Consider the following 15,564-nt stretch of genomic DNA (forward strand, 5'->3'; position numbering starts at 1 on the left):
AGTTTTAGCCCATGCCCGAGGGAATTTGGATTTCCGAACAGGATTTCGATCAAGTGCTCAAGCGAATGTGTACAAAAGAAAAAAATGAATACTATAAGATGAAGGAGGAGAAGAAGGATGGAAAATCCAAGATATTGGATTACATATCTTAAACAGTATCTTAAGATAGAAGATAAAACAATATCTTGAAGATGAGAAAGATAGGAAGTAAGTGGAAAAAAATTTAATGGAGAAAGAAGAAATGAATATGGAGAAAGAAAGAGGGAAAATGAAAGAGAAGTAGGTTTGTAAATAGGTTTGGTTCTGACACTAAGTTCACTTAGAATTAAATTTGTTGGTTTTGGCACTTAGTTCACTTAGTCTTGTGGCTCCAACAGTTTGTATTTTGTAAATGTGTTACCTTAAACTCTATCCAACTACTTACTCCATCCGTCCTAAAAGAATATGCACTTTAGGTTCGGCATGGATTTTAATGCAAAATTGATCAAGTAAAAGATAAGTAGATAGAAAAAGTAATTAAAGTATTATTAGTGGAAAATGGGTCTCACTTCATTAGAGATAAAAGAGTTTCCAAAATTAGAAAGTGCATATTCTTTCGGGACGGACTAAACAGGAAATAGTGCATATTCTTATGGGACGGAAGGAATATTTTGATAATGTAAGATCTCTTAGCTTCCCCAAAAAAAAAATCTTGTGAGTTTGTTTCTTCTAAAGGATACTATTTTGACTAGTAATGTAATCAAATGCAAACTCTAAATATTGTACAAACTCCAAACTATGATTTGAAACATTGGAAAATGTCAACAAATGACAAAATAATACTAGTAACAAAAAATGTCAAGGGTTGATGTTGTGTTGATATTATGTTGCCACTGAATTAACATTTTTTATTGTTGTTATTTTGTCATCTGTTGATATTTTTTAACAATCTGAATCATAGTTTGGATTCTGTACAATATATAATGTTTACATTTTATCACTACCCATTATGACTAATTATATATCTATACATATATAAGAGGGGTCCTGTTAGGTTGAGATATTTTAGCTTAATTGAGAATTGAGATGTATTTTCAGCCACTCATCCACAACATTTTCGAAATGTCAACTGCAAGTAGATTATGTCAACTCGGGGGTATTATCGTCAATAGCCTGCACATCAAATGTCAACAACTTATAGTTGACATTATATATGTATAGTTGACATGAATTGTATATGTGACATTATATGTGTAGTTGACATAAATTGTATTATGTAGTTGACATGGATTGTACACATAGTTGAGATTATATGTGTAGTTAACATGAATTATATATGCAGTTGACATTATATTATATGTGTGTATTTGACATGAATTACATATGTAGTTGACAAAAAAATTAAAAATTTAAAAAAAAAATAAAAAATTTAAAAAATAAAATTAAAAAAAAAAGTATTTATTGAATAAAATGTACCATGAAATTACCATTCTATCCTTTCATAATTAATTAATCTAAAAATATTTTCCATGTGGCAAATTCTGGACTACTAATTTAATAAAAATTAGTGGCTGATAATGCATCTTGATTCTCAATTAGGCTAAAAAGATCTCAATTGATCATAACCGTATATATAGAAAAAAGCAATACTAGTGCTGGTTATTTCTTGAAGGAAATTCCTGGTGTTAACCAATGCACAATTAAGGTAATCATAATTAGTGAGATCCTACAACGCATGCCTCCATCTCCATATATAATTCTGCTAATAGTAATACAATACATTTTGTCCCTAATTTAGCGGCAGTTTATCGCATAAAGACTGATATGCTGCACTACAGACCTTGAATTTCTCTTCTGCGACAACCTGCATATACCCGTCCCACAACCAACTAGTTAGGTTTTCCAAAAACACGATAGAACTCAACTCATAAGCTCGTAGTCAAAAGCATCAATGTCTCCTTAAGTAAAAACGAAATTTCTTAGGCATACAAGCTTTGTAAGACTCAAGAAATTATACTTAATCAACATCAGTTGTTAATTGTGCATTCAGAGGGCGTTTATTTTTGGCTGTTTGATCGTCTGATCCTCTGTCTACTCAGTCATATGTATTATAAATCTAATCCACATAGAGATAATTGAAATGAAGACCACAAAAGAATACCTTGGAAGAGCCCTGGTGACGATCCGGATGCCATTTTAATGCACAAGCTCGGTATCTAAATAATAACCATGGAATCACAATCTGCATCAAGATCACTATGGAAAAGGATAGGAATTTATATGAAGAAGTTTGAAGGGATCTTACGCGCTTTTGACATCGTCAATGTTTATTGGACCAGACGGACTGAGTCCCAAAGCAAGCCTGTCGGTCCTCAATCCATCTACGGGCCTCTCATACTCTTGTGATGTGTAATATTCCTCGTATTCATCACCAAACTGATATGCCCGACCACTGGAAGTCCTATATTTGCCAGAGTAATTTGACGAGCGCCCAAAATGTGGTTCATCATCATCTATTGTGAAGGACCAATAGAATGATCTGTTTCCACCAAACATGGAGCGGAACATGTCATGATAGTTATCACCATCATCATCATCATCATAAAACTGAAAACGCCCTGAGAAGTAAGATAATAAGGAACAGACATGTTAGCAACATAAGATTAGCAATAGTTGTGTACAAAAAATGTTTTATGGTATAAGCAGTTTGTGCAGATAAGTGAGAAACTTCTTCTGCTTATATTACTGGTATGTGATTATGATAAAGGGGCATACGTACTCCTATATTGTGATGCTCTATTTCTTGACCTGCCCCTATTAGATTCATTGTCCCTGAAATTTGGTCGGAACCATGAATTTCTTCGACCTGGTTGCTCGTGCTTATCACTCTCTGTATCCCATCCCTGTTCAGTAGAAACAACACGATGAATTTCAGAAGTGATCACTGGTAGCTCCATGGAAATAACAAGCATTTAATTTATTAGTTTTGGGTGGGGACATGGAGAAAAAGGCAAAAAGCACTTTCAGGAAAATGGAAACTTATTTAAAAGAAATAGTTTCAACAAAAATAAACTGAACCACAAAATGCAGCAACACGATATGCGAATATATGAATTTCGTCTCATAAACAGACATTATCATTCCAGAACAGACATCTTACTGCAATGGCATACAAGCTGGAAGGATGGATGTAGTCGTTCAATAAAGAAGTCATGACATTCAGGCTCAGCCCATCTTTTAACATGAATCCCATACCATTTATAAAATTTATGAATCTAGAGATTTAGAAAATAGTTTGAGAAATAAGGAGTACAGGTAACGGCTGTGGGGAGTTTGAGAGTAAATCCATCAGATATATAACCTGAAATAGATTCTCTGCAAATTCATGGACATCTCGCAACAAAGTCTTTTTCTTGAGCCTTCTCTGGTGCCGGTTAAATTTCTACATAAGAACATTGCATCATAAACAAGCTTTGACTCATCAAGGATACTTAAAAGGCAATATGACAACAATGACAAACAAGAAATGGATTCCACTAGAGGTCAGAGGAGATCCAACATAAACGAACTCCATTGTTTGGAGCATCTAAACTGAAACATTACAACATTCCATTTCAAGAACTGCTTCATTAACTGAACAAGGAGTTGGTTGTGAAATTCTCACTTCCTGGATCAACATTGTTAATGATATCATGACATGCTTCTGGAAGATATAAGACGCGGGCATAACTCAGATTATATAAGCAAGAGATCTTCCAATCCACCACCCATTATGTAACTGTGTTTTGATAATTGAAGGAAAGAAATTAACAAGCCATACAGACAAATTCTAGACTTAGCAGAGCCATCAATCCTATTCCTACATCAGTTCATTTTCAACCTATACTATTAGCATTAGCAAGGAATACGAAGCTAATGAACGCAAACTGTTGTGTTCAATCTTATACACAAATATTATTCAAATAGCAATGTAGATTAAGTGTAAACTATAAAGCTTTTTCTGCCCAACATTCATTTGTTTTCCATGTAAAATAACCAAAGCACATTGCAAAACTAAAACAGTAAAAATGTCACCTTTGTGGAACCCCTAACAAAGCTTTCCTGCACAACAAGGAAAAAGAGAACAAATTAATACAATTATGCAGGAAACACAAATCCATTTCAAACTAATCATCCCCAATTTTCCACCAAAATGCCCTAATTTGAAAATCCGCATTGATAGAATCAAATTAAAAGATAAGAATGAGCGTACGGGATCCCAATAGGCGCGCCTTCTGCGCTCAGAAAGAGGAGTGCTGTGAAAAAGGCAAGCTCTGAGGTGAAAAGGAATGGCTTGCGAATTGATCGCCGCCGCCGCAATTCTGCCGGTTTTATTCATCCTCTTATATCATTAATTAATTAAAAATAAAAATATGAAATTTGCGCTGCTTGGTTTTTATGGGGGAGTGGCGACCCTGAAATGAAGGGCGATACATAAAGAGAGATGAGTGAGTCAACTCGGGAGGAGAAGACGCAGGTAAACGGGCCGGGTCATTTTGAATATATTTTATAAATGGGCCCGATCCAACTAGGTCTAATACTTGGGCCGGGCTGGGTCGGCCGACCCACTCCATTCGAACTGGATTTAGAGTCTGAAATACTTCTTCAGTTTAGCCCACGTTTATGTATTGGGATGTTCACGAAAAATAGACCAATTTTATTTAAGAAATATTTTTCTCCCTCACTCTTCAATATCACTAACAATATTCCAATCACTTTTTTTTTTATCTCTAATTATCTACTCCCTCCGTCCCACAAAAGATGTCACACTTATGGGACGACACAGAATTTTAGGAGGTTTAGTTTTGTGTGTTAAATGGTGAGAGAAAATATAATTTTTATATTCATGTGAGAGAGAACTTTTTCTTTTATGGGACAAACTAAAAAGGAAAGTGTGACATCTTTTGTGGGACGGAGGGAGTCTTAAATCTTATATTGTTTCAAATGTTATTTGCTCCCTCTGTCCACCATTTAAACAAAAAATTTGGCGTTTAGGGTTGTCCACGATTTATAGAATAATATATTTTATTCCACTTTTAGTATGCAGTCTCCACATTCCATTAACCGTTTACACTCACAATCTAATACTTCCTCTGTCCCAATAAATATGAAATGTTTTGTTTTTCGGCACGAGACTTTATGTACTGTTGTTTTGTGAGATAGTAAAGAAAGAGTAAAATAAGGGAGAGGGAAAAAGTAGAGACAATATTGTTTACCAATTTGGAAACGTTTCATTTTTAATAGGACAAAAAGAGTATAAGTTAAGTAATATTTTAAATAAGTCTCACATTCCACTTACTCTTTTTATTTTTTATTCATAAAATTAAACAATTTTTTGAAATTCACGCCAATTTAAAAGAAGTCTTTAAATGATAGTAAGAGGGAGTATTTTTCTTTAGAGGAAGAGTTTTTTTAAATAGTAAGAGGGAGTATTTTTCTTTAGAGGAAGAGTTTCAATATGCACAGGAGCATATAGACAGAGGAGATGTGTGGTAGCGTATTATGCCACGTTTTGTTCTTGTTTTACAGTTAGACGCAATAAATTTAGATAGAAGTCTGTGGACTGCATTTCATGTAGAAAAATGGGGCAGAGAAATATTTGTGGGGCATAGCTCACAAGCTAATAAATAGGAGCATCAATTTTTAAATATCAAAGCAAAGCCAGAGGTAAAAATGGGGGATAAAGTGGTGTGCGTGACGGGAGGATCAGGTTACATAGGCTCATGGCTGGTTAAACTGTTGCTCCACCGCGGTTACACCGTCAAGGCTACTGTTCGTAACCTCAGTTAATCTTTTTTCTCTCTTTTCAACTTCACCTCATTCTCTTATACTAATAACATCATTAAATTAAAAGAATAATTGGTAATGATTATCTTAACCTGACTCAATTTTATATCTTAAGTTCTATAATTTTCATATTAAAGTTTATATATACGTGATATATAAATTTGCGGCTACTAAATCATAGTAGTACATAATTTTCTGTCAGACCTAAATCAATAGGAAACTTGTAAAAAATTTCAAAATTATGATATACTCTAAATGACTATTTTTTTAAAATTATGAGATTAATCGAACTTTGTGATTTTTTTGGCAATTTATCTTTTGTTATATACTTCATCTGCCTCATAAAAATAGACTAATTCATGGCAACAGTTTTAATACGTTATTAATAAAGTAAATGAGGATGAGAAAAAAGTAATTAAAATAATGTAATGCATAGTGAGGCTGAGGCCCATAAATTGTAAAGCACAAGAAAATGAGAAAATATTTTCTTGAATAGATATAAACTATTTTTATGGAGTGAAGGGAGAAGAATTTATTATGCATGTATGGGTGAATAGGCGATCCAAGTAAAGTAGAGCATCTGAAGGCACTTGAAGGAGCTGAAGAAAGACTTCATTTGTGTGAAGCTAATTTAGTGGAAGAAGGATCATTTGATTCAGTGATTGATGGTTGTGATGCTGTTTTCCACACTGCATCTCCTGTTATACTTGACAATGTCAAGGACCCTCAGGTCTATTTCTAACCTTTTTAATTTGTTGGAAAAGGAAAGAGAAATGAAAACAAAAATAAAGGATTTGGTGATGGGATATATGCAGGTGGAACTAATAGAACCAGCAGTAAAAGGAACACTAAATGTTCTTGGTTCATGTGGCAAGGCACAGTCAGTGAAAAGAGTGGTCTTAACCTCTTCTATGGTCACTATTGCCTTCAAGAAACCCACCCAAAACTCTAACCCTTTAATTGATGAAACTTCCTTTTCTGATCCAATCTATGCTCAGGAAATGGAGGTGACTATATCTTTGCTTCAGCTTAATTTTCTACATATTTCAAATGAGAACCGAAAACCATATTAGTTCGTTGATTCACTAATATCAGTAAACATATCAATTTGGATATCAAAACATATCAATTCTCTTTATATTAATAGTAGTTTGTATATTTCGAAATTCATTTTACTCTAGCTGATATTCTTGAATCAACGAACTGATATTTAAGTCAAGAAAATCGGGACCATCCATTTTATGATCTAATGGACTAGAATAGTTTTTAGTTCTCATATAAATGATGTTGATCCTAGGAGATGGTTAATTTTAAATTTGTTCTTAAAATTAAATTGTGACATAAAACCTAATCAATTCGTAAATACATCAATAATAGTATCAGTTTTCATCACAAACATATAAGTTCATGACTCAATATTAGTTCGATGGTACATAAATATCATGAACTGATATGTGTTGTAATGTCAACTGATATATCAACGAACTGATATGATTTTCAGTTCTCATTTAAAAAAAATTCTCACTGGCCCTATATATCATGTATGAAAATGTATAAACTTGTGTTTCAGCGATGGTATGTTGTTTCAAAAATATTGGCGGAGGAAGCCGCATTCAAATTTGCACAAGAAAATAGCATTGATTTGGTAGTCATAAATCCTGGACTAGTAATTGGCCCTCTTCTCCAGCCAACTCTTAATGAAACTTCGCAATATTTTCTTACTTTGATTACACAAGGTAATTAATACTACTATTAATTCTATTTATGTAATATGGTTGACCTAAGAGGGTTAAATTGATTATTAACTTGTAGGAAAGTGTACCAGTGCAACCCCAGGTGGAAATTTTGTATACGTTGATGTAAGAGATGTTGCTAATGCACATATACTAGCGTTTGAGAACTTAATAGCCAATGGTAGATATTGTCTTGTTGCACAAGTGCTGAATTGCTCTAGAGTTTTGCAAATCTTACGTGAACTCTATCCTACAGCCAAATTCCCAATCTGGTAACTCTCTTTTCCACTCATCATTATTTCGTACTTTCCAAAACTAGAATGATATATCACTGAGTTTCAGATTTTTTGCAATTATCACATATGTCGTTTTTCCTATGAAGACTGCGGTGATGTAACAACCAAATCTATCTACTTGAAAAAGAAAACGGCGGTGACACATAACAACTTCATGTGGAATAAATTAGGGCAAAAATTGTGCCTATGAGGAAATAAATACACAATTTTTGTCCTAATTTATTCACCTAATTCAATGTTGTTTCTAGGTAAACCACATGACGTTTTTATGTGCCACAGTTGTTTTCTCCACGTAGATAAATTTAGTGACCATATCAACGTGGATTCTTCGGAAAAACGACGTATGGTATATTTGAGAGCATCTGAAACTTGATGATTTATCATTCCAAGTTTGAAATTATTGGACAAACCAGAATTTGACTACTCTTTCTTGATTTATTTAGCAATTTGACATTAATTTAAGGGCACTTGATAATTCGTAGAAATTAATAATTTTCCACAAGTAATTTTCTTGCAATCAATAATGCTAACTCAGTGTAACATATTGGTTTAATTATTGGTACTAGCGAAATCGAGGAGAATCCAAATGCACTATTGCCCTTTCAAGTGTGCAATGACAAGGCACGATCATTGGATATGAATTTTATTCCAGTGGAGCAGAGCATCAAAGACACCACTGAAAGTTTCATACTGAAAAATTTCTTCAATTTAAGAATGTAACATTTAAAATGTTTATAAGTTTAGATTATATTGTGCAATGCCAATTGATGTCCATTGAATGTAATTTGGGACAGTAATATTTATGTTTAGATTGATGCAATCAAACTTGTTGTGATCATTAATACAACCATTATCTAAAACAAAAGAATTAAACCAATGGACCTTATATATACATAAATTACAAGAAAATTAAATTAATTCAATAATAAACACGTCTTGCTTTTTCTACTAGTATTTGATTTATATGATGGTCTGTGCAAGTATGTGAAGGAGGTGTGTTGGAATATCAAACACTTGTGGCAATGTGAGGGCTAAAAATGGTTGGAGAAGAAAAGTCTAAGTTTCATTTTCTCTAGCAAGCTCAGTCTTCATCTCTCCAATCAAAGCTTAACTAGTATCCATGCCTATAATGATAAGAGCATATAGAAACGTTACTCTCATCCCATCCCACGCACGTAGCTATTATTCGTCTACATGTATTAAACTCACCTGAATAGTAGCCCCCGTGCACGTACCCATTGAACTCGTCGCTTGTATGTTCGCCCGAAAAAAAATCCTTCCAACCGGTGCCTATACCAAAAATCCTTCAACGACTTAACATGGTGATCAAATCGAAACTTTTTTCTTTCGCAACGTATATTTCGTTAATATTTTATGATTGTCATCAGAAGATGCATTATGTAACTGGATTTAGAGTCTGAAATACTTCTTCTGTCCCTTAAGCCCAGCCCACATTTATCTATTGGGGTGTTCCTGAAAATAGACCAATTTTAATTTATAAATATTTTTCTCTTTAATAAGGTGGGTCTCACTCTCCAATCTCCACTAACAATACTCCAATCACTTTTTCTTTTTATCTCTCTTACTTTACCAATTATCAATTAAATCTCATACTGTTTCAAGTCCACCATTTAAACAAAAATTTTGCCATTTTGGATTGTCCACGATTTATAGAATAATTTACTTTATTTCACTTTTAGTATGCAAACTTCACATTCCATCAATCGTTTGCATTCACAATCTAATACTCCCTCCGTCCCAATAAACATGAAATGTTTTGTGTTTCGGCACGAGATTTTATGTAGTGTTGTTTTGTGAGATAGTGAAGAAAGAGTAAAGTAAGAGGGAGGAAAAAGTAGAGATGATGTTGTTTCCATTTTAGGAAACGTTTTATTTTTAATAAGACAACTCAAAAAGAAAACGTTTTATCTTTAATGAGATATAAGGAGTATAAATTAATATTTTAAATGAGTCTCACATTCTACTTACTCTCTCCCTACTTTAATTTTTATAAAATTAAACAACTTTTTGAAATTCATGCCAATTTAAAAGAACTCTTTAAGTGATAAAAGGAAAGGAGTATTTTGTTTTTTTTTTTTTTAGGAGGAGGAAGTATTTATTTCAATATGCACAGGAGCATATAGTCAGAGGAGATGTGGTAGCGTATTATGCCACGTTTTGTTTTTGTTTTATTATGTTTTTCACAGTTAGACGCAATAAATTTAGATAGAAGTTTGTGCACTGCATTTCACATAGAAAAATGGGCAGAGAAATAAATTAATTGTGGGGCATAGCATCACAAGCTAATAAATAGGAGCATCAATAAATAGCTTTATTGATTTGTAAATATGAAAGCAAAGCAAGAGAAAAGAATGGGGGATAAGGTGGTGTGCGTGACGGGAGGATCGGGTTACATTGGTTCATGGCTGGTTTTATGTTGCTCCACCGCGGTTACACCGTCAAAGTGATGTGGGATATGCGTAGATTAGTAAATGACTAGGATTTAGGATCAAGTTAGGATACAATTTAATTTTGATATCACGTGTTTGATACACTAGTTAATTCTTTTCTTATAAGCCCACTTTGTTTGATATAAATGTTATGAAATCAAAATTAAATATGCAGTGACTTATTTGACCTTATATAAATCTACTTATTTGCTAAATTGTCTTTAGCTATACCTTAGTTGAATATGCTTTAAAAAAAATATTACAATTCTCTCTCCATTTTTCCGTCGTTATTTCTTGGCAGTTCTAAACTTAAAGCAGTAAAATACTGCTCCATTCTTCTTTGAATGGTAAAAAAACATTATATTTACATAGAAAAGCAACCATTAATCACAAACAAAGCTCTTTAGAGTGATTAAAGCTACAAACAGATCTTTTCAAAAACCCATGAGAAAAAAATTTGTTCCAAATCAATATTAATCAACATAAATCATCGGTGGAAATGAATTGGGGATATCATCACAAGTAGGCAACAAATCGAATTACTCACAAAAAAAATTCATAATTAAAAAAAAAGAGAGAGAAAGATTCATAATAAATAAGCACCTACCGAATGCAAATTTTGGTAGTGAACTTTTGATTTACTTATTATGAGTTTTGAAGGAAGAGTATGCAGTGGACGTCTGGAAGAGATTGACGCAAGGGCATGAAGGAGAATTCTTTTTCTTTTCTATGTAAATAAATTGAGCCAGATTTGTATCTCACATATTTTGTGAGATATCGGTATTATTTTTGGAAAAATCTGCGGGCTCGGATGGGCCATAGAGAAAAGAAACAGGAGGTTAACTATGATACCAAATATTTAAAAATAATTATATAAATATCTATATCTAGACATTACTAACTTATCAAACATACCTTGGCTACTGTTCGTAACCTCAGTTAGGCTTTTCTCTCTCTTCTCAACTTTACCTCATTTTCTTATAATAACATCTAAAATAATAAGCTCTAGTAGTACTACTACCCAATTAATTACTAATTTACTGAGTAATTTATATTTTATAATTAATTCATTCGAAAAGTTTACAATAGCCCAGATTATCTTAAGCTAACTCAACTATATATCTTAAGTTCAAACATGTTGGTAAATGGTAGTAATGATTATCTTAAGCTAACTCAACTGTATATCTTATCTTAAGTTCTAGGATAATTTTCATATTAAAATTTATAGTCTTACGAGTGCTATACTCCCTCCGTCCCAAGATAAGTGATCACAAACTTTTCGGTACGGGATTTAAGAAAATGAGGTTTTGTTAGTAAAGTGGAAAGTGAATAAAGTAAGAGAGTTAATAAAGTAGAGAGAACAAGTAAGAGAGAAAGTACCAAAAAAGGAAATGAGTCACTTATCTTGGGACGTCCCAAAAAGGAATATGAGTCACTTATCTTGGGACGGAGGGAGTACAAATTTGCATCATCTAAATCGTACTCCCTCCGTTCCTTTCTATTTAAGACGCTTATTTTATGTATTCTTTTTTAGAAAAATAATAATATAATAATTAATTAATATGGAAACGGAGTAAAGTAAGTAAGAGAATAATATAGAGAAAAGTCTTTTATATATTATTCTCTCACTTACTTTACTCTCTCTCCACTTTAACTAATTACTCCATCCGTCCACAAATAGGAGTCTCATTTCTATCCGGTACGAGTTTTAAAAAATGTTAAGAAAAGTGGGTGGAAGAAAGTCAGTGAAATATGAGCATCACTTGTATATATTAGTTTTAAATGATATGTGAGTGGAATGAGTTAGTGGAATGTGAGGTCTCTTTTCCATATATGGTAATTATGAACCGTGACTTCTATTCGTGGACGGACCAAAATGAAAAAACGGGACTCCTATTCGTGGACGGAGGGAGTATTAAGTACTAGAAGCATTTTCTCAAAACAAGTGCAATAAAGAAGTGTGTCAAGTAGTGTGGGGAGTACATAATTTTCTCTCAAATCTAAATCACCGAGACACTTGTAAAAAAATGTCATAGTTATTATACACTGTAAAGTCACGAGATTGACTGAACTTCATGATTTTTATGGCAATTTATCCTTTTATATACTCCATCCATTTAATAGAAATAGGCTAATTGAGAATGGCAAGGATTTTAAAACGTAATTGGTAAGTACAAGAGAAGGAGAAAAGTAATTAAAATAATGAAGTGACGATGGAACTCATAAATAATAAAGTAAAAGAAAACAATAAAATATTCCCATGATTAGATATGGACTAACTTTATGTGACGAGCGAAAAAAGAAAAATTCAGTCAATAACTATGGAACAAGGGAGTAGACGAGTAGTATTTAATGGGTGAATAGGCGATCCAAGTAAAGTGGAGCATCTAAAGACGCTTGAACAAGCTGAAGAAAGACTTCTTTTGTGTGAAGCTAATTTATTGAAAGAAGGATCATTTGATCCAGTGGTTGATGGTTGTGATGTTGTTTTCCACACTGCATCTCCTGTTATACTTGACAATGTCAATGACCCTCAGCCCCATTTAACTTTCATCATTTGTTGTGCTGTTTAAAAAGGAAAGAAAAATGAAAAAAGAAATAGAGAATTTGATAATGGGATATATGCAGGTGAAACTTACAGAACCAGTGAAAGGAACACTTAAATGTTCTTGGTTCATGTGGCAAGGCACAGTCTGTGAAAAGAGTGGTCTTAACCTCTTTTATGGTCACTATTGCCTTCAAGAAACCCACCCAAAACTCTAACCTTTTAATTGATGAAACTTCCTTTTCTGATCCAATCTTTGCTCAGGAAATGGAGGTGACTATATTATCTTTGCTTCAGCTTAATTTTCTGTATATGTTCAATGAGAATCGAAAACCATTTCAGTTTGCTGATTCACTAATATTGGTAAACACATTAATTTGAATCTCAAAACATATCAATTCTCTTTATATTAATAGTAGTTTGTATATTTCGAAATTCATTTTACCCTAGCTGATATTCTTGAATCAGCGAAGTGATATTCAAGTCAAGAAAATCGAGACCATCCATTTTATGATCTAAGGGATTAGAATAGTTTTTAGTTCTCATATAAATGGATCTTGATCCTAGGAGATGGTTAGTTTTAAATTTGTTCTTAAAATTGAATTGCGACATAGAACCTTATCGTAAATGCAATAATAGCAGTATCAATTTTCATCACAAAACATATAAGTTTTTGATTCAATATTAGTTCGATGGTACATAAATATAAGTTTTGATATCAGTTTAATGATTCATAAATATCATGAACTGAAATGTTTTGTAATATCAACTGATATTAATATATTAATGAACTAATATGATTTTCAGTTCTCATTTAAAACAAATTCTCACTGGCCTTATATATTATGTATGAAAATTTATAAACTTGTGTTTCAGCGATGGTATGTTGTTTCAAAAATATTGGCAAAGGAAGCCGCATTTAAATTTGCACAAGAAAATGACATTGATTTGGTAGTCATGAATCCTGTAGTAGTAATTGGCCCACTTCTCCAGCCAACTCTAAATGAAACTTCGCAATATTTTCTTACTTTGATTACACAAGGTAATTAATACTACTATTAATTTTATTTAAGTAATATGGTTTAACTAAGAGGGTTAAATTGATTATTAATTTGTAGGAAAGTGTACTTGATGAGAATCTCCAAAATTAGCCCAAGACTTGTTCTTGTAAAAACAATACAATTAAAATTACAAACTAAAAACATTACAACAATAACATAAAAACACATTACATTGAAATTTAAATAAATATTAAACTAAAAAGGATAGGTGTTCCAACCCACAAAAAGATAGAACAAAAATAGAATGGATGGGGGGGTCGAAATGGAAGAAATTGTGGAGTGAGCAAATGGCTACAAAGAACCATTATTATTGACTCCACCGACTAGCCCCACCGCTCACTAGGGTATACTTTCGTTCGAGCTCCGCCACTAGAGGTATACTCTTTCGAGCTCCGCCCCTAGGGTATACTCTCACTCAAGCTCCGCCACTAGATACATGGGACTAGTTGTGAAGATTGCCAAGTGGCTAGTCCCGGACCAACCACAAGGCAAACATACCAAGTAGCTAACCCCGGGCTAACTACCAAGTAACCATAGCCCGGCTATGGATTTGGTTTCCAAACATTCATCTCACCCAACATGGGGAGGGACTCTCACAAAGGAGACACTCTTTTTCTAAACTCAATCTAATCTCTAATCTATTACAAAAGATACAAAATGCCCTATTTATAGATGTGGGAGATTGGGAGATGGAAAGTCACTCAAACTAGGGTTAGAATATGAAAAGACACTTCAAATAATTCAAAATCCCGCCTTTTGAATTCTTCCCGGGCACAAAACACCCGGTCGGGTGTTTTCATATATTAAAACACCTGCCCGCGTGAACCTTCTGGAGCCTCCTTTGCTTGACTGCGCGATTTTCGTAAAATGACCATAACTTCCTCATCCGAAATCCGATTGAGTCGTGCAAGATACGCACGCGAAGCTCTTTCGACGATGAAGACAATGGTTCTTTGATGAACATTTGGAAATCATATGGATAGGCGAATCTTTGCTCGAATCTGACCCAAGTTGCGGCTTGACTCTTTGTCACCTCTTTCACCTAACTCTCCTTGGTTTAGCACTACCCGGATTCGTATCAGTACCAATGCAACCACAGGTGGAAATTTTGTATATGTTGATGTAAGAGATGTTGCTGATGCACATATCCTAGCTTTTGAGAACTCAACAGCCAATGGTGGATATTGTTTTGTTGCACAAGTGTTGAATTGCTCTAGAGTTTTGCAAATCTTACGTGAACTCTATCCCATGGTCAAATTCCCAATCTGATAACTCTCTTTTCACATCATTATTTCGTACTACATCCGAATACATTGCTACATACATTGTTTGTTTATGCCATACAGACTCGTTATTAATGTACGGGCAAATTGTCAAATAAATCATGAAAAGAGTCAAATTCCGGTTTGTCCTATTCTTTTTAAAACTAGAATGATATATCAGATTTTTGCAATTATCACATACGTCGTTTTTCCGATGAAACTTGCGATGATGAAGCAACCAAATTTATCTACTTGGAAAAAAACGACGGTGACACTTTACGACGTCGTGTGGTTTATGGTTTACCTAGAACCGGTGTCGTTTCTAGGTAAAGCACACAACGTCGTTATGTGCCACCATTGTTTTCTCCACGTAGATAAATTTAGTGGCCACATTAACATGGATTTTATCTGA

The 15,564-nt window shown here is 33.5% G+C and overlaps 2 protein-coding genes and 1 pseudogene across 3 annotated transcripts; 2 read left to right on the forward strand and 1 right to left on the reverse strand.

Annotated features, from left to right (window-relative positions):
• Positions 1 to 1,611: 1,611 nt before the first annotated feature.
• On the reverse strand, positions 1,612 to 4,446 carry LOC125190932 (uncharacterized). Of its 2 annotated transcripts, XM_048088355.2 has the most exons (7): positions 4,232 to 4,442; positions 4,054 to 4,080; positions 3,341 to 3,421; positions 2,759 to 2,882; positions 2,285 to 2,597; positions 2,141 to 2,195; positions 1,612 to 1,843 (listed from the first exon to the last, which is right to left on the reverse strand). In XM_048088355.2, exons 1-7 carry the CDS (start codon positions 4,355 to 4,357, stop codon positions 1,769 to 1,771), a joined length of 801 nt encoding a protein of 266 aa, XP_047944312.1. In that variant the 5' UTR covers positions 4,358 to 4,442; the 3' UTR covers positions 1,612 to 1,768. The 2 variants fall into 2 exon arrangements, with proteins under 2 accessions (XP_047944312.1, XP_047944313.1); XM_048088356.2 differs by lacking the exon at positions 3,341 to 3,421 and having other exon boundaries at positions 4,232 to 4,446.
• Positions 4,447 to 5,655: 1,209 nt separating this feature from the next.
• Positions 5,656 to 8,618, forward strand: LOC125190931 (cinnamoyl-CoA reductase CAD2-like). Its single transcript, XM_048088354.2, has 6 exons — positions 5,656 to 5,803; positions 6,363 to 6,535; positions 6,621 to 6,812; positions 7,376 to 7,541; positions 7,618 to 7,810; positions 8,401 to 8,618. The coding sequence occupies exons 1-6, from the start codon at positions 5,692 to 5,694 to the stop codon at positions 8,552 to 8,554; spliced, it is 990 nt and encodes a 329-aa protein (XP_047944311.1). The 5' UTR covers positions 5,656 to 5,691; the 3' UTR covers positions 8,555 to 8,618.
• Positions 8,619 to 10,206: 1,588 nt separating this feature from the next.
• Positions 10,207 to 15,159, forward strand: LOC125189519 (cinnamoyl-CoA reductase CAD2-like; annotated as a pseudogene).
• Positions 15,160 to 15,564: the final 405 nt, after the last annotated feature.

Source organism: Salvia hispanica, chromosome 5 (assembly GCF_029641045.1).
Source record: "Salvia hispanica isolate PSC_SH4W2 chromosome 5, Shi_PSC_v1, whole genome shotgun sequence".
NCBI lineage: Eukaryota > Viridiplantae > Streptophyta > Magnoliopsida > Lamiales > Lamiaceae > Salvia > Salvia hispanica.

Bases quoted from the DNA above. Each gene is read 5' to 3' on its own strand.
- LOC125190931 (XM_048088354.2), top strand. From the start codon at position 5,692: ATGGGGGATAAAGTGGTGTGCGTGACGGGAGGATCAGGTTACATAGGC. The intron at 6,536-6,620 runs GTCTATTTCTAA...GGATATATGCAG, and splicing joins ACAATGTCAAGGACCCTCAG to GTGGAACTAATAGAACCAGC. The intron at 6,813-7,375 runs GTGACTATATCT...CTTGTGTTTCAG, and splicing joins TCTATGCTCAGGAAATGGAG to CGATGGTATGTTGTTTCAAA.
- LOC125190932 (XM_048088355.2), bottom strand. From the start codon at position 4,357: ATGAATAAAACCGGCAGAATTGCGGCGGCGGCGATCAATTCGCAAGCC. The intron at 2,196-2,284 runs GTAAGATCCCTT...GTTATTATTTAG, and splicing joins ATTGACGATGTCAAAAGCGC to ATACCGAGCTTGTGCATTAA. The intron at 1,844-2,140 runs GTATTCTTTTGT...GGGTATATGCAG, and splicing joins GTCACCAGGGCTCTTCCAAG to GTTGTCGCAGAAGAGAAATT.